The 19,399-nt window shown below is 39.5% G+C and overlaps 1 protein-coding gene across 1 annotated transcript; it reads right to left on the reverse strand.

The window, feature by feature from the left end:
* Positions 1-2,080: 2,080 nt before the first annotated feature.
* SEC23IP (SEC23 interacting protein) lies at positions 2,081-19,070 on the reverse strand. The gene is given in 20 exon segments (XM_065746380.1): positions 2,081-2,643; positions 3,881-3,980; positions 6,460-6,622; positions 6,859-7,044; positions 7,958-8,060; positions 8,546-8,701; positions 9,336-9,542; positions 9,710-9,805; positions 10,145-10,315; positions 10,867-10,985; positions 11,580-11,788; positions 12,056-12,197; positions 12,614-12,703; positions 12,993-13,113; positions 14,269-14,358; positions 14,679-14,872; positions 15,054-15,249; positions 15,539-16,068; positions 18,544-18,784; positions 18,786-19,070. Coding segments are annotated over 19 exon segments (3,381 nt in total). The 3' UTR covers positions 2,081-2,643; positions 3,881-3,898.
* Positions 19,071-19,399: the final 329 nt, after the last annotated feature.

Below are 19,399 nucleotides of genomic sequence, written 5' to 3' on the forward strand. Positions count from 1 at the left end.
TGATTTAGAGTTAGGAAAATCAGATAGCAATCCAGAGCCAAGCTCGTATTTTACGCTAACAGGTGTCTCTATCAGAGTCTGGAAACAACTAGCAGGCTGCTTTTACTACATCAAAGCAGATAGGCCAAGAACGTATTGAGTACTGAAATCAGGCCACACACCTGGAGCAATATTATTAATCAAGAATCCATGGAATATCCTTACTCTTTTTATTTAATATTTGGGGAACGTATCCTAACTCAAAGTGATGATAAAAAATAAATCTAAGAACACTTGCTTGGTCAGAGCAATGCAGCACTCCAAAGGGTGGCTCCTGAGTGCTCACTCTTGTTAGATCTGAACCTCAACTCTCTGCAGATTGGCACTAACTGCTGAGAGTTAAGGAAAAATTAAATGCAAGATTTATTATTCATAACAAAATGACATACAGAGAGGAATTGGGGAAAATGTTAACAAAGAATCACCGTAGACAGAATTTGTAGCACATTTGTCATACTGCAAAAAAAAAGTTATAAATATTAATTTAACATTCACAGGGGGAAAAAAAGGATCAGGACAACTCCAGAAGCAGTTACTGAAGAATTCCAGTACTATACAAAATGTCACACGGCACAAGCATGATTTGACTATGCTGCTTTTCCAAACAGAAGTGTGAGGAGAGGTTTCCAGAGGGAGGAAACACGTGCTGCCAGCACAGAAAACAGCTCCTGAAACAGAGGGGCAGAAGTCAGCCCTCTTTGCTTGAGTTAGGCACTAGTGTTTACAAAATAATTGTGTTTTCAGTGAAAGATTCAAATTTCATTCAGATGACAATCTGTTGGAAAAGCACTAGATTTCATAGAGAGGCTCTGATTTATTTTTTTCCCCCCCTTAGTCTTCATTTATAAACATTTGCACCTGAAAATCAATTTTCCACATGAGGCCTTAATGGAAAGCTTGACATAACAGAGTCTGCACAAGCATGTGAGAGGAGTCAGAAAGTTGCAACCTTTCAGGGGACACAATATTTTTTTCAATTTTCTGGTTATTTTTTTTTCAACTTATTCTTCATACTACGTACTTTCTTTTGGTTTTCTATTTGTTGGCTTGTTTCAGTTTTGTGCTTTTAAAATATATATATTTTAACATATTCAGATTTATAGTACATTGCACGGAAGGAGATGACCAGGAAAGTGTTCAGCCTTGAGAAGCCAACAGGGAAATCCCACTGTTGTCCTCAACTATTTTATGAAAGGGTGCAGAGAAGATACACTGTCCTTGGAGATGCACTGAGAGAAGACAAAAAGCAACAGAACCTCTGCCTGGGAAATGACAGTAGTATATTAGAAAAAAAATCTTAGTAGTCAAACATAAAAATAGAGCCCAGACAGGTGATGGATCACCATCCTCAAACGAGGTCCTAAACCACATAATTTAAGCTGACCCTGCCTTAAGCAGGGGAGCTGGACTAAGTAACCTCTCCAAAGGCCCCTTCCAACCTACTCTGTGATGAAATACAGATTTTTGTTGTGAAGACCTATGGGAAGTACTTATAATAACCAAAGTATATACACAAGAATGTGTATTGTACATATGCTTAGAGAAAAAAAAAAACAACTGCATTTCAAAATGCATTTACTGCAATAGCAGAAGCAAACAGCCAGTAGTAAAGTTAGAGAAAAGCCACAATTAAGAATTAAGAAAAGCCACAATTTGCCTGTAACCTGAAGCTAGAAAAAAGCTACAGAAGCTCAATATTCAGAGACACAAATTCATGATTTCATGCATCCCTATTCATCTCAACTTCATTAAGGGATAAACAGACTGTGCTGCTAATGTGGACCGTATGCTTCAGATTCCAATATTTCCACTAAGTATTTTGAGAGATTAAACTGCAACGTCAAGATAACTATTTCAGTTCTCACAACTGCAGTCTGGTTTCACTAAAACTATACCAATCATTTGACCAAAACATAACTGAAGTTGCTCTTTTCAAGAGGCGTGAACACTGAACTACCTGTAACAAACTACTAACTTATTAGAAATCAAAGGTTCATTTCTACTTTAAAAAATAAAATTAAAATAAACAACTCTTGTAGCACAAGCTTAAAAAGGTCTTTATAAAAATCTCCATAACACTTACAATAGTAAGAAAAATTATTCTGGTTGTTAGTTTTTCATAAATAGGAACAGCTTCATGTAATCTGTATTAAAGGTGGTCATAACTACAGTTCACATTTTATTACTAAAAGCTGGACCAATAAACATGTGAAGAAAAGCAGATTATTGCCGTTTCACAACAAGTCCTTTTTAACAAGGACACGTTGTCTTGGTAGACAAAGCATGTTTGACAGTCAGCTGAGTTAGGAGGGAGAGAAGTAATGATCTGCATGCCAAAGAACTCCACAGTAATCACTTTATACTTGGCAAATGTACAATTTAACTGATTTATAAGACCAAAATTGTGTCATTCCATTCATCTCTTGAATGATGGGGCTGATCTTTTCAGAACTACGTTTGCTTGAAGCGACACAGGAAGGCAGAATTCGAGAGAGCTCTGGACTGCAGGAAAAGCCTGATACTTATCCTGTCAGCTCTAACTATGCACATAGCAGGTGTTCTTTGGAGCAGCTCTCACCAGGTCTGTGAGACCAACAGGTATGGCTGTGCAGAGAAAGCAGAACACATATATAAGGGAAAGGTAAAATATATCGAGTTTTGTATTTCTGTACTAGTACTAAGAAAACGAGATATGCCAACATTCAATTTCAAGAGGACTCAAAAAGATCTTAAAAATAAAATAAAATAAATTCATTCTCCTTTCTGACCAGTGAACATGAAAACCTCCTGAAATCTACTTGTTTTGGATACAAACTGACAATTATAAAGAGAAAGAGGCTACAACTGATCATAGCATGACACACACTATATATTTTAATTAGCTACAATATTCTTATGGTTATAAGTTATCTTACTGTATTCAGAGATACTTGTAAAGGTGCTTAGTCTGTACATCTGAGCTTTTAATATGTTGATATATTCCCCCACATAGTGAAAGATACTCCTCCGAACATAAGAATAAACTTCTAGTGGTAGTCATACTTTAATAAAGAAGGACAACAAACTCATTTACAAGAGCAGTTAAAAAACATCTTAGCATTTTCAACCAAGTTATCAAAATAGATGCAGGAAATGAAAACACTTCCATGCTTTCCACAAAAAATGTCTTCAGTTCACACATTAGTTTTCTCAAGCACTTCTATACAATTTTTATACAAAGCATTTATTACTGCTACATGAAGAACAGCTTAAAGATGACCTAGAAGAAGTAAATCAAATCACTCATACAAAAGCAAAGATTTTTTTCTAATACCGTTAGTATTAATTTCATCAGTGAGCAGAAACAAATCCTGGCAGCTACTCACTAATTTCTAGTGCAATTGATTGTTCTTGTATGTAATTTTAGCTCAGAGAGTTAATATTACTGACTCAGTAAGTTATTGATAAGAACATAAGACAGAACACTACAGAAACATACAGGATAGCACTGTACTGTAAATGAAATGTCATCATATCCACTATCAACAACTTTTCCTATATTTCATTAAACATTCACTAAGCAATCAGACTAAGAAGTAACAGAATACAGACCACACTCCAGAGCTGTATTGGCAATTATCATCTTGTACCAAGAACTCTGACATAAAATATCCTTTCAGAAGGAGAGTGCTTAAAGACTTCCTCTGCATTAAAATATTTAGAAATTGTTTTCTCAGACTGAAATGATACTTCACAGCTACCTCCTTCATAATTTAAACCTCAGAGGAAAAAGGGAAGTTAAGAGATCTAAACTTCAGCTGATTTTGTTAAGAATACATGTGTTATGTTAGAATAAACTTACAAATCATGTATCTATACATCAATGCTGTGGCTGTTCAGGATTGATATTCATAGTTCTGTATATTTCTTTGAGAAACAGCAAGGCAGTATCTTCAGATTCCCTAAAAAAAAAAAAGTTAATTTGGGATGGACCACATTCTAATCCACATAAGGTACTCTTTATCTTATCCCAGTTTGTGCAGACAGTTCACAGAGTTATCACTCTAATCTCTTTTCAGGAACACGGCCTTTCTTCTATCAACATCCTTTTTGAGTCACAACTCTTCATTGGTCTTACATGCCCCCTGCAATAAGCCCTAGCCAACTTGTTTACCTTTTACTACTGCATTTTCCCCTCTGTGTTCTCCCTAACTCTAATACGCCGCAGTCTGAAATCCTCTTCTCCATCCACTTCTTTGATGTTATTCATTTGGCTTAAATCTCCTCAAACAGCCTATCACTTTCTGTCTGTAGAGTGGAAAGCCACCAGCTTTCCTACTGTACTTAATCCACTGCACCTATTAGCCAAACATCAAAATAAAACCATCCCAGTTCTACCAGCAATATTCTACTTCTCTGCGAATTGGTTTATGCTTTCTTGTTGACAGGCTGTAACAAATATCCACAGCCATCTTCTGCACCTTATCATAAAAAAAATAAAAAAGTATTTCTCACATCATTTAAAGGTTAATATCATTCAAGTGCCACATTTCTAAATTGTTTTGCCCATTCTTCTTAAAATCAAAGCTTCAGGCCAACTGAATTTACATTTAAGAAAAACAAGTGTCTATGTTATGCCTATAAAGTGTAATATAAGCACAAAAACCAATACCAAAGTAAGAGAGGGACCACTGTAAAAAACCAACAAAGTTCGCCAGACAAATTTTAACAAAGTCCTAAAGCTGCAGGAGTAGTTAGATAACAATGGCATGCCATGCTTTAAAAGAAAAGACATGGAGACAGTAGAGAACACTTAGACTGTCAGAATGGCAATCCTCCAAATGCAAAGAACATCTTCCACAGAGAACCTGCCCAGGGCTAAACATGCAAGCCAAGGATTTACAGACATTTTCCATAGTTGAGTATGGAGATGGCAACCACGTTTCTCAGTTCTGCTCTCTGCAGCACAGAGACTATTTCACTTAAGGCATTTTCCACTACCTGACAAGAAACAAACCAACCAACCTCACACATTTGGGTTATAAATGACCAAAAAGCCCAGACATGCATAAGATGTTTTTAAAATTCAGCAATAACTGGCTGCCACCTTGTGGAATAAAGCTCCTTTCCTTCAGCTCTACCTGCAAAACAGCAGTGCCACCACTGGGTCACCAATGCCTGGGAGCTCTGTCAGAGCAAACCAGTGCTTGACTGCACTGCAGCCCTGGTAACCCCTTCTGCAGGCAGTTACTGATCTCTCACTATGCAAGTGATATGAGCTTTCTTAAGATCTTGGAAGTAATGCTTTCACATTCTGTACTTAACCCTCTGAACAAATGCCAACATCTAAAACGTATTAGTCATCAATAATAAAAACTACAAAGAAAAAAAATACAAAGACATACAGAACTGCTTGCTCCATTCCTGCTAAACTCAGGAAGACAGACAAGATCTTGGCTATTCAAAGATAAGAGAATAATCACACCGCTTTACTCAACAGCATTTTGCATAAGCAAGCAACTGATATCCCAGCTTTTTTGTTACCCATGATAGTGTTGTAGCATTGCCAAATACAGCGTACAGACTCTGTTCTACCATTCCACAACCTGTGAATTTTCAGGTGTGCTTAATTTTACAACAGTGACAAAATGAATAAGAAAATATACCAAAAAAAGGGGCGGGGGGGTCAACTCACTGCATAATGGCAAACCCAACAGGACATCAGTTGCATAGACAGAATTCTAACTTCCTCCCTTCAAAACATAATCCCTCAAAAAGAATCAAGTTCAAATGCAGACATGGTAGTGGTGTACTGCAGGTCTAAACGATGCCAAAGCCTGCTTCTTTTCTACAAGCTGTTCTGCATATGAGCAACCACTGCCTACAAGTGGTAAATCACAGTCAGTCATCCATATCTGCAGGAAAATATGCTGTGCCTTTTTCTTCCTTTGCATCGTTGAGCTTTAGCAGCACAGCATCAATATCTGATACTTTCACTTCAACACAGAAGTACCTAAGTTTTACTGTATATTGGAGTCTAATACAATTCCTTCACAAATAGTTTGATCTGAAAAGCTACAGTTGGCAAAATGCTCATTGAGCTCTCCTTTTAAAAATGATTGTTATAAAGGTATGTGCTTTGACTTTCGAAGTTCAACAGACCAATATGCAATGTCCTGGCAGCAAACAGGACTACAGAATTGTTCACATTGTGCAAATGCACACTATTTTGAAATGAAACTATCTAATAGTCAAATCTAGGTAAAACATCTTGAGAATGCCATTCCTGAGCAACCACATATACTATGTGCCTGCACATCTGACTTGTCTCAAATCCTTGACCATCCAGGATATAAAAGATTTAACTTCACAATACAGTCTGAGTGGGAAGAAAACATCCTTCCAAATGAGAGACCATTGAAGTAATAGAAGACCTCTTACCAGTAGCACAAATGACTCTGTAAAGCAAAAAGGTATTCATTGAAGCTTTCTATTGGTTTTTCTTGCAGAACATAGTCAATGCGTCGTCCTCCGTTCAGCATTCCAACCTTCACTGTGACATCCTCATCTTTTGGAAGGTCTGGACTTTCAGTGATCTTTTCAGCTACAATTAAAGATTTTAAGATTTCAACCATTTTCAAGCACAGCCTGCTTGACTATAATTATGGATTACCACTCATTTACCTGCCACAATTTCTAAGCACTTCCAATTAGATGATTATACCAGTATAAACTAACTAGCATGGCACTGCATAACTCAGAAAATCAATAGCAAGTGTTAGGAAGTTTCTATTAATTTGAGATCAATACATAACAGAACCAAAAGATGTGTCCACATACCTTCGACCACTTGTTTTTCCTCTTCCTCTTTGATTTGGTTAGCTACTTTCTCCAGTTCTGCTTGTAGCTGAGTTGAAGATGTATGAGCACGTGCAAATTCATTAAGGGTCTGCCATGCACTCTTCAAAGAGCTGATAAAACCCTGTTTCAGATCAGATCCCATTCGAGAGAGAGAATCTTTCAACTCTAGAAAGAACATCATAGCAGAAGTATTTAAAATATTTAACTAAAACCAGAATTATTAAGCCTCGTTCAACAAACATCCCAATCGTTAGGAGGAACGGGCCTGTAATGTCATAAACACGTATTTCCTGTACCCCTGCTGTTATTTAAAAAAGATGAAATGAAATATAATTAATGTACAATGTTTCTCACTGTGTGGGTTAATGAGTTAACACAGTAAACGTGTTAACAGCAACTCAGTTGGCATTCAGTACTGGTGGCAAACTCTAAACAAAAGAGGACTCTTTCCAACAGCCCCTCCAATGCTCTATTTGTTGATGGCTTAATGGTTAGATTCACACTGCTCTGTTACATCAGGAGTCAGAGCAATCCACAGAACACTCACCTAGATCCAAGAAAAAAAAAATCAGTTTTTCTCAAAGAGATACAGACTGTATTTTTTTCCTTTATTACATACACAGTAAGAGTTGCAACCTGAAACATACCTGAGCAAGTACCTCATCTAGCCTAGGAAAACAGACTGATTCTAACATACCATTCTAAAGAACAAAGGCTTTCGGAAGGGCCCTGAACTGTTGCACTGTCATCTGAATAGCAAAACCAACATTCTTTGAGTATGCAAAATTTAAGTCATCTTAATCCAGTTTGTACTTCTGAACAATAGTTTAAATCCATACACTGGGGAAAAACTGCATTTTTTCCTGAACATCTCCAGTATTGAACAGGCTGGTTAAACATCTGATGGAGACCATCTGGGACAAAGTAACAGAAAAAAAAAAAAGAAAAAAGAAAAACCTGTTTTATCAACAGGAAGACAGGTATCTGGACACTCAGTCTCTTGAAACTATACAACATTCTGCTGCTTCAAGCAATTAAGTCAGGAGTTATTTCCATATATATTACGTTTTCTTTTTACCTAGATGAAGTCTTTTTCTGCCTTTGTGATGTGGAATAAGAACAGGTTTTAAACTCACGTCTTCAATGATCATTGGTTCTATCCTATAAGCCACTGGATCAAGCTGATAAGAAATAACAAACATTAGTTATCTTCCAACCTGTCACTATTTAATTGCTAATCAAAACAGGACAGAAAAAGACAAACATAATGCATTTATAACACCTGTAAGAATGTCTATGTTTCCCAGAATCTTTCTGGAAACTAAGAAAAGTCCTGTAACTGGCTCAAATACAAACATTTTTACAAAATCATCCTGAAAGGATTGGAATTAATGAGGAAAAAAACCATAAACTTTGGTTAAACTCCAAAAATGAACAGGACAAATATTATCAAGCTACCCACGGGCATGGAACCTGTAAGGCCAACTCTACTTTTTTTGTAGTAAATATTACAGGTATCTAGCATATATATTCCAGATGGATTATTATGTTTTCCAAAAGTATACTGAGGGGGAAAGGAGGTGTAATGCTCTAAGGTTAAAATTTAGTATTCTGTGTTGTGGTTTGCATCAGCTAAAATCAAAACCCAGGTGTACTGCTTACTCACAGGATGATAGATATTGAAAAAACCCTTGCAAGTAGGAAGTCTGTAGTTTTCATCAATCTTTTCCAGCCCTCGTACAGTTAGGAACACACCAATAGGAGAACCAAGAGCAAAGAATGTATCCGGTTCAAAGTCCAACGCACTGTAAACTACTGAAACCTATCAGACAAAAGTCAGACAAATAATCTCTCAGCACTGCCAGCTAATTAATATGATGCTTAGCTAGGAAGGAAAAACAAGACACACATTAAATCAACCATAATGCTCACAAGTACTTCCCAGATATTTCAGCTGCACTGTTCCACTCCACATTGACATTACAGTACTTTTTATGTATATTACTGTAATGTAATACTAAAATATTCTTTAATTATATATATATATATATATATATATATATATATATAAGGTTTATTCATTTGAACAGAAAGCATTCAAGGCTTGTTTATTGAGTTAAGGCTGAGGTACAACTTAAATATAACATCACATATGGACCACAACATTCATACCATTCTGATTTTGGAACAGAACATTTTTTATAGCCCACTCAATGGTAAAAGTAGAAAAGTTAATTCTACTGGCATACTTGCTACAATGTTTTTCAGTAATCTGATCCACTCTCCCAACCCTCACTCTCACCAAAAAGTAAAGCTTCTCATAAACATAACATCTACACAACAATCAAGGGACATAACTCAAAGTCATCAACACTGAATGAATGAAATGACACTCAAAAAAAAAAAAGCAAAAGGAAATTATCTGTCTGGAACAATATTATAAGATGTAGTCTCACCTGACCAGTTCCAACTTCAAAATACTCATAGTCAACATTCACAGAAGAAACTGATGCACCAACTGGAAGCTTCTTCTTTGAGTGCTGCTGACTGGAGTCTGAAGGTGAGATGGAACTAACTGCTTCTTTTGCTTTCTGGGAAACTTCCTGAGTTTGGAGCAGGGCAGCCAATGCTGCTTTCTTCTCTGCAGCTGCTTTCTTTTGTTCCTTTTAAGAGAGGTATCGAGACCAGAAAAAAAAATAAAAATAAAAAATTCCTCTAATATATTCATGTTGTTAACAAGTGTGTTAAAGAGCAGAAGTTACTCAACAGCAAGAAAGTCAGTTATACTTGCTTAACCATTCTTTATCTCACTCCTGAAAAAGGTATTTACCTGCTTGGTTGCTCTGTCTTTTACAAAATTGGCTATTTTCTTTCTTGGTCCGAGAGGTATCCCCATTTCCTTCAGGTCATCAATTGTACACATCAGCTTAAAAACAAAACCACAAATATACACAAAGTACACTTAACAACTTTCCTAGTAGTAAATATCGTCTTCTAATGGCAAATGAAATAGTTAAATGACTTTTTCGAAGCTGCAGAAATTACAACAAATTTAAGAATACCTAACACATAGTGACATATTGCAATAAAAAAGAATCCAAAGTTATATAATATTTAGTCTTCATGTCACCCATTATGTTACTTTTGTGACTACTTTCATGCCTCACAGAATACTAAGGAAAAAAAATGAAAACAGCAAACAAACAACAAAAATCCAACACCTACACCCTAGTAATCCCCACAAGTCAACTGAACTTTATTTTACCAGAGATTCCATGTCAATTCGCTCCTTTTCAAATGTGTTTGCATACTCTGATAAACTGAGCATCTCCAGAGTCTTCTGCAAGGTAGGAACATCATCATCTACTTCAGGCTCACAAAGGTCATCACCAGAAGTAGTAATGGAGGAGCCCAAGGAACTGGTATCTTCAGTCATCTTACAAGGACAGCACAGAGAGTTATGTCAGACAGTGAAAAATCAATACATAGCAAATAAATACCAATTCTATTACTTTTTCTTAAAAAGTGCTAATATTACATCAGCCTTGTTAATTTAACCACATTTTTAGTAAAAATAATAGACTAAGAAAAAATATATATAAAAGTTACAAAGACAGAAAGAAGGTTTCTCGAGTTTTCCAACACTTGAAGTGTATTTTTGTTAATGATCAAACAATTGGACACCATATCAAGCTTGACAACAGATTGACTCATTCACTCCTACTGTCCTCCACTCAGATGCTGCAAAGACAAGCTGCATGCCCACAGGGTCAAAGATGATGCTCATGATCAAATACCAGGACTGCTCTACTTGGAACTTCAGGGTAAGGCTTATGGTTTGTACCGAGATTTGGCAGTGTTTACAGAACAGCACACTGCCATGTCAAAATGTACCATCACTGCAACACAGCTTCAGTTAGTTTCAGCAACTTTTTCTCCTGTTTACTATCAGATTTACTTGCCTGGGAAGATTAGCACGCTAGTTACCTGCTTATCTTGAACAGACATATCCTTTTCAGTCCCATTAACACCAGAGAAAGGTTCAGTGTTTCCTGACGAAGCCAAGTCTTTCTGGTTAGACAATATGTCAAACAGAATTAAGGAACCTGGAAACGGAGAATAAAGTTGCTTTAAGAAAAGTTTTACATAGTCCAGTGCTAAAGTAATAAGCAAGAGTTAGATACAGCAGTAATAGCAGCATATAAATTGATCTCTGAACTTAAATACACACATACTAACAAAATTATTCTCAGTAAAAAGCAAACAAAATCTTTTTCATCTTCTTCTGTTCAAGTGGAATGCAGTTGCCAATATTACACTATCTTTTAACCATCTTACACTGTTTACTGTAGGAAAAATCCCAGCCCAAACCACTATAACATACCACTTCATAAAACTTATTTTATGATCCAAAAAAATAACCTCAGTTTTACCAAGTAGGTACACACCTAAGATGACATGAGATAACCAATTAACCTTTAAACTCAACTTAGACATTAAGTCTTCATGAGAAAAGTATGACATACATGTATCCAGAAGTTACAAACTTTCTTGCAAAACATTATGAATGTAGCTACAGAGGCTTTATTTAAAGTCAGTGGGAATCTGAAATACCACCAGCTAAGTTCAGCCTTCTGCATCACAAAGGTTCAATTTCCATTCCTGTGGTTTGATTCCAACTCAATGCCCCAAATAATTACCTAAACTGTGCCCAGCCACAGAGACCCCTCCTTTGAAGTCTGGATTGCGACTCATGAAAAGTGCATACAATCGATTCATTTCCATCCCTACTTTATCCACAATTGTCTGACAGTAGGTGGGGCTGTTGTAAAACAATATGTCAAGGAGTGTCTCGTTGGTGAAGTGGCGCAGGCGTCCAATCGATGGCAAAGTGATTTTTTTGATGTTCCTAGAGAGAACAGAGAATCATTACAAGATCAGAAGTGAGCAAACTACTCAAACAACAGGTGGCAGAACTGCTATCTAAATACAACAGACTGGATCTTAAGAAAGTATTCCACATCTTTCCATCTTTCCCAGTACTGGACATCAGTGTCAATCACCAAAAAAATGGCAATTGGTTTTGTAACACATCCATACATTCATTCATCTAGCCTAACAAGCATATTAATCTCTCCATTCGTTTCTACAAAAATAAGATTGACAATATACTCACCTGTCTACACCTCTTGCATCTCCATGCAGAGAGCTATGCCAGTGAACTGGAAGGAACTCCACCCTGCTCACTTTACCTTCCTCTAAAGATTTCTTAAAGTGAGTCTGTAGCAACTTCAGAGAAACACTCCTAAAATCATCAACTGTAGAGAAGCAGAGAAATGAAAATCTGATAGTGAAGGTATTGAAGTAGCACACAATTACAAACGTTCTCTTTTTCTCAATTGCAACAGTCAAAATACAAATGAAGGACACTGCAAAGTGGAAAAACCTTTTCAAGAATTACTCAAACTTTTTTTGCTTTTTTTAAGTGCCATTTTTGTAAGCTTCTCTTTATCTCACAACGTATTTTTACTCTAAGATCAGACCACACACAGACTCCCTCAACTGTCTTAAATAAATATACAACCAAACCTGAAGGAAGCCATACACAACACACACACCTTCCAAAGCCCACTAAAGACATTTTCAATTTTTTTTTTTAAGACATACTTATCTGAAAGATTAGCTGCCTACACTTAACAGTTAAGAAAATGCAATTAAAAAAGGAAAAACTTACCACATTCAACAATGCTTCTAAATCTCAAGTCACATACAGGACCAATGCCATGAACCATAAACACCAAATGGTCAACTTGGGACATTTCTCCTGTAGATAAAGAAGAAGATCAGAGTACCAATATTTACTGTACTAGTAAAATTTAGAGTCAAGCAATCTTACCTGCTTCATAAAACTTAATACATGCCATGGTTCAAGATATCACACAGTCCACAAGACTGCTCTGATTAAAGAACAACATCGAAGAATTGCAGCTTAGATTATGGAGGAACTTTAATTTTTAGACTCTTAACATGAACAGTGTTTTGCTGCTCCACTCACTACCACCCAACTTGAAACTGAACCAAACCAAAACTGCTCAAGCTGCAGTCCCACATACCATCAGGTATCTCATCGTGGTCATCATCAATTCCACGTTTTACTACCCTTGGTCTTGCCTGAGCATCTTGAGATGTGCCCCATTCATCTGATGTGGCAGAAGGTTGGAACTGAACTATAACCTGGAAAAGAATACATTTTCCAATTGTAAATACAAAAGCAAACAAAATCAACAAAACATGCAACCTTTCAAAACCCTATCAGCTACTCCACATAGTTTTCCTTAAATTAGACTCAAGACCCTGAAGTAACACAGATAATTCTCATTAGCTTGAGAAGCAACCAGATGACTTAAAGTATCCACTAACTGAAAATGCTGGCTTGCTCTACAGTTCTTAATGATTTTAATTCTTCAGACAAGAATTATTCAAGCACCTCTTTCCTGGACCCCACTGCCCACTCTTCCTTATCAGTTGACTATTTTTTGTGAAGAAACAGACTGCTTCCCCCTATTTATAATTATTCTAATTTAAGGCAAAAAACATTGAGCAGTGCTCAGAGAAGGAAAACATCTGAAGGAGAACAAAAAGTTTAGAAAATTCACTAGCATGACTCTTTACAGCTGCTAGCATGACTCGACACAATACAGTGTCAAGTCATATTTATGATACTAAAGAGTTTTAAGTGCTTCTTCTCTAGGGTTTTTACTGGATTAAACTTCTTCTAACGTGTGGTTAATGCAGGAATAACTGATTCTGGTCTTTTTTTTTTTATTTTATGTATTACTGCATCTGTGATAAGAGAACAGTTAACAACATTGGTCAATAAGTCTGAAGTCCACAGTTAAATCACAAGACACTGCCAGCAGAGCATTTACAGTAAAAGAAAGATTTAGTTATTCTACTTTCTCATGGCCTAAAAACAGTTGCAGTGGAAGACTTTTTGTGCCTTAAATATTCAAGCTAATTTCCTTATAGTGTGATTAATGCTCTTATTCACATGAAAGCTCAGTTTAAATTACCTTCCAGTTGGTACAGACTGTCTGAGGTTAATTAAAATTGTTCCTGTTTGCTGTCAGTTACACTTAGCAAGTATTTCAGCCATCTAAAGCCTTATTCTGTCTAAGTATCAGGACACGCTGTATTTTAGTCAGGCAACAGTACATTGAAAGAAGAGTTTAGTTTCTACAAGCATTATTATCTTTAAAGCAGACATACCCATAACAATTAACAAGTCAATTTCAAGCAAAACTAAAATTGCATTAACTTTATGCTTTCATCCATCTGCTCATTCACCCCTAATGAATTCTGCAAGAACCAGTTGCCAGAATCTATTACCTTGGGATTATGCATTACAATGGTCTCCCCATTTGGGAATTCAAGTCGACGATGCCATTGATTTGTAGTTACAGCCCTTTTATATTCTGCCTGAAACAGTAAACAAGTTACATGAAATGAGAATGCCCTCTCTATTTCTTTTTCTGCAGGTCAGAATTGATATCGTTTTATCCATACAAAAACATTACAGATAAAGCACTACACAAGTTGATTTAAGGCCACAGCAGTGCAGGACCACTGCATGAGCATTAACTACTCCAGCCATTCCACTTTCCAGAATTTGCTTATTCACATCCAGGAATTACACTTGGGAAATCATTTTAATGAAACAAAAAGGAAATAATTCCACAACCATAAATACAAAGTGCTTCCAAGTTCTTCACGAAGCTTATGTAAAAAGCAATACCAACCTCTAGCTTATCACTGAAATCCTCAGTGTAAGGGATAAAGCGGCTGTCCTTCTCTCCCTTATAGAACCACACGCATCGTCTCACTTCGGAGGGCTCTTCCTCCCAGTAAACAGCCTTCCTCATCCTGTCATACAGGTGCACATCGTAGCGTCCGCCGTCAGTGCTCAAAACCACACTCTCAGGATCAGGCTGGACTGTGACACAAAAGTTCCCTCAGTTACCATACTAACATATTCATTCTTTTTTGTCTCTCCTCCCAAGGATCCAATCACTACTGTGAAGGAAACTAAGCCATGAAGACAGATAATTATATGATCCATCTAGTTCCTTCTGCTCACTTCTGAAGAAGATAGGATTAAAAACTTGACAACTTACCAGAGTTATAGACTTCCTCTAGTTTTGCAGAATCCAGAATGCTGAATGGCATCCATATCTGCTTGTCCTCCACCTCCTTACAGTAGAACCAGTGTGGCTGAACTGGCTCATATTGGTTCTGCAGCAGAACAGGAGGTGCCTGGACCAGTGGACCTGCAGGTCTGGGAGCTCGGAGCTGTGACTGAGACTGGGGAAACTAAAAATACATATCATCCTCTCAATTTTACAGGTTTTTGTTCTTTGTTTTTTTTTACAGAACTAATTCATCCTTTGCAATAAGAACACTCAGCCTTTGTTTCTGTTTTCCAAGAATACCATCCTTCAATCAGAAAATACTATAGAAAAGTTGCCCGCTGTTTACGTTTTTGAAGACTCGCACGTTTCCAATGACAGGATAGAACTTTAAGGTAAAATATCCAATTCAAAAAGGAACAGTCTTAAATTGTCAAATTCTGGTAGCACCACATCAGGAACAATTTCCTTACCTGTGTCAATGGCCCTGGAGGTGTCTGATACATCTGGACAGGTGGGACAGAGGACGGTGGGTGAACAGGTGGGGTTTGAGGATGACTCTGCTGCAGTTGTGGTGGAGTAAGGTACGGGTTAGCTCTGCTGCTCAGGGTGGTGTGGCGATAAGGATTATAGCCCTGCTGAGATGGAAGAGCAGAAGCATTTGCAGGTGGGGGACAGCTCTGCTGAGGAGTCTGATAACCTGCGATTCCCACCTGCGAAGTAGGTGGAGCACCAGAAGAGGACTGTGACTTGGGAAGCTGTGGAGAAAAGGCATTTTGCCCATCCTGTGACCCAGTCACAAGTGGAAGTGAAGTTGGAGGCCTGGAGAAGGCTGCTGCTCCAACAGCTGGTGCAGAAGTTGTTAAGGGTGGCTGCCCGATGCTTCCAAATGGATCGCTGCTACTGGGGACTTGAGAGAAATAGTTGAAAGTCTGTGGAGGATTTGGGCTGGCAGAAGTCTGACCCAAGAAGCTGTCCTCTTCACCAACATCTGCAGAATCATCTGCAAAGACAAACAACAAAAAAAGATGTCTGAGAGGTGCAGACAAATCAGCAATACGTAGACAAAACGGTCTGTAATGTTATAAGCTACTTCCAAAACTCTATTAGACTCTAGGAATCCAAAAGCATTATATATCTTACATATCCTTGAAGACTAAATGTGCCATGAAGTTAAACAAAGGACACCAAGTCTTCAAGTAGGAATTAATGACATTCCCAAGCACACCATTCCTATGGGTGATGGCTCTTAGTGGCTTAAGGCCATTCTCACCTGACCTATCAACAATGCCCTCTTCTCTGTTTCCTATTTTACTTGCAAGGTGGCCAAATCTCATCAGTCCAAGTTAACTGATAAACAAGACTCATCACAAACAAGAGTTAATCCAGTTCTGTCTAAAAATCTTACTCTAGATTTGTGGAAGAAGAGAATCTCTGGCACAGAAAAATAAGTCCCCACCCTGCATAATTGCAGGAGAGAGCTTTAAATCCTGTCATGATTGTCCTTTTGTATCATGAGAAAGTACACAAACAAGCTACTGATCAGTTGCTGGTTTCTGCTTTGCACTGACACAGTAGCAAGTGGAAAAGCAAGCAGTTTGACCCGGGCCCAGCAATAAACTCTGCAGAACGTGGAGTGGTCTGAGCATCACTGCCTGCCTGCTGAGGGAACAGCACCTTGCAAGCACCCAGTGCAATATACTGAAAGCCATGAGCATTGTCATCTCCTTCAACTGAATAACCCCCAGACAGTGGGGATGAAACCATCATTACTGCCTCTCTGGTCCTCAGTCCCCAGGCGATGAGACATCAAGCATCTCTGCAGCTCCAAGCAGTAACAAGCATCTTCACATCTTCATCTGCAGTCAACATCACAGAAATACAGGTAATCAAGGGAGCTCCCAGGAATCCATACAGAAATCCCCCCAGGAAGCTGCTGCTCTAATTAATCAGGAAGGCAAAATTTGCTATGAATAAAGTGTTTATTTACTAGTCTTTTCTGATGGCAGCAATTTAAGGCAAGCATCATCTGAATTTATCATTTTCTCTTACTTTTACCTGTGGTGTTTTGTGACACTTTTAGGAACGGAACCCAAAATCCATGCACGAAAACCATCATATGGAGAACACTAAATCCATTCTTAACCAATGACCAGCACAAATTCAGCCTATGGATCAACTTCCATCTACACTCAAAATAACCATTTACACTTAATAAAAGCTCTTATTTTCTTGATGACAAGGTTTTTCTTCCTTTCCTTTCTCATAAATGCTGTAGAATACAGAGAAGCACACTGCCTACCACACTGACAGTTCTTCACGTCCCAAAATAACTGGTAGCAGAACAGCCAATTCTTCTGCACCATCAGATCAATGACATGCACAGAAGGACATGCTGAAGAGTTTTCAAGGCCTTTAGCAAATACCTATTCACAAACCACCCAAATTTCAAGCACATTTGGGAAACTCACTGTATCCATATATTCCCTAAAAATACGGATGGGTGAAAATTTTTATCTGTGTATACAGAATTTTCAGACACAGTACTTTACTTTCTACGTTGCCTTTTTTCTAATTTGCACAAACTCCATTGAAACACGTGCACAGACTGGCAGGAAATGAAATATTGGGTGCAAATGAAAATAAAATCCTGTGATTCTCTAGCTCTGACATGCAAGGGCAGCATTCCTCTCACATACAATGACTGTGTGACAACGTGCTGCACATCCCTCACAGATAACACCTTGTCACTCACAGACTGCCCCGTGACAATCCCAAGTGACAGAAGTAAAAATTCTCACTGGGAACACTCTACCTACAAGTAAGGATGTTGGTTATTTCATCTGAACCAGAAAACACATCTCTCTTTAAACTGCAAGGCACAAAACTTTCGCTGCTACTCACTCAAAGAAATGCAACAGATGCACGAGTACACACAGCCTCCAAACGTCAGCTTTCACATGGATGTCACACAGCTCTGGAGATAGAGTCCCATAATGATTTAGGGCTCAAACTCAAGGGCTCATCCCTTCCTGCGAGAGACTGTGATCCAAGATGCAAACTGCTCTATGCAGTCAGGTCCTTGCAACAGCTGGCTGGTCAAGGTGAACGCAAGGAAACACAGAAGTAGAATATAACAGGATGCCCCTCCCTTTAACGTGGCATAACCTCAGCAGATCTTCACTCTAGTTACAAAACTGAGTCAAAAATTAAGCGAAAAGGAGAGCGTGCAACGAATCACATCTCGTCACTGAAATCCCAGCAGATCTCTTCCCTGGCCAGGAAGCTGCCACGTGAGAGCCACTCACATAAAGCTACTTAGAAACTCTAACTCAATCAGCAAGCGCATCAGCCACCCACCTTAGGGATCTAGAATAGGAACGACGCTTTAACGCTCTTATTCCCTCCCTCCCCCCTCCCCCGCCCGCAGTTTACGTCCCGACCCCCACCCCACGTCGCCCCGCTCAGCACCCCGTACCCGCCGCGAGGACAGCGGGTTCCGGCGCCTGGCTGACCGGGATGAAGGGCACGGTGAAGTTGAACTCCGTAGCGGAGGAAGCGAAGAGCAGGTTGGTGCCGGTGCCGGCCCCAGGCTTCGCGGCCGCCATGGCTGCGCCCCTTCCACGTCCCTTCCCCGCGGCGGCCCGGCCCCTTCCGCCCTCACCCCGCCCGTCTTCAAGATGGCGGCGGCGCGGGCGGAAAGAGGAGCAGGGTGTGGCCGGAAGGAAGGGGCGGAGCCGTTTGGCGCCGCCATTGCTGCGGCCGCCGCGGGAGGAAGAGGAGGAGAGGGTGGAGGGCGGAAGTCCGCCGTCCCTGCGCTGGGCTCGAGAGCGGGAGTTGGCGGCTGTGGGGCGCTGGGGAGGCAGCGGTGGCGGCAGCAGCAGCAGCAGCAGCAGCAGCAGCAGCAGCAGCAGCAGCAGCAGCAGCAGCCCTCGCCCACCGTGCTCCCGCCATGCCGTGCGTGGCCGACTGGCTCAACAACCCCTTCAGCATCGTGCAGGGCATCTTCGGTGAGCGCGGGGCCGGGCGAGCAGGCGGGAGGGCCGCGGGGCCGGCGCTTCCTTCCCCGCCTGGTGCGGAGCCGTGCTGCGCTCTGCTGCGGGCTGCCCGAGCTGCTGTTGGGACGGCTGTCCCAGCTGGGCGAGCCGCTTTGCAGCTTGAGATAGAGCAAACCCACGTGTGTTTTGTTTCGGGAGGGAAGGAGCGTTGGAAGCGGCACCCGAGCCGCGAGCACGTGGATGATGCTGTGTTTCGGAGCCCTCCTGTGCTTCCCAGCGTGTCAGTCGTTGTTGTGTTGGTTGGCTTAAGGGGCGTGGGATGGGGAGCTCGGCACA

Source organism: Cyrtonyx montezumae, unplaced genomic scaffold (assembly GCF_038088225.1).
Source record: "Cyrtonyx montezumae isolate F1298 unplaced genomic scaffold, pur_monq_1.0 scaffold_4, whole genome shotgun sequence".
Classification (NCBI taxonomy): domain Eukaryota; kingdom Metazoa; phylum Chordata; class Aves; order Galliformes; family Odontophoridae; genus Cyrtonyx; species Cyrtonyx montezumae.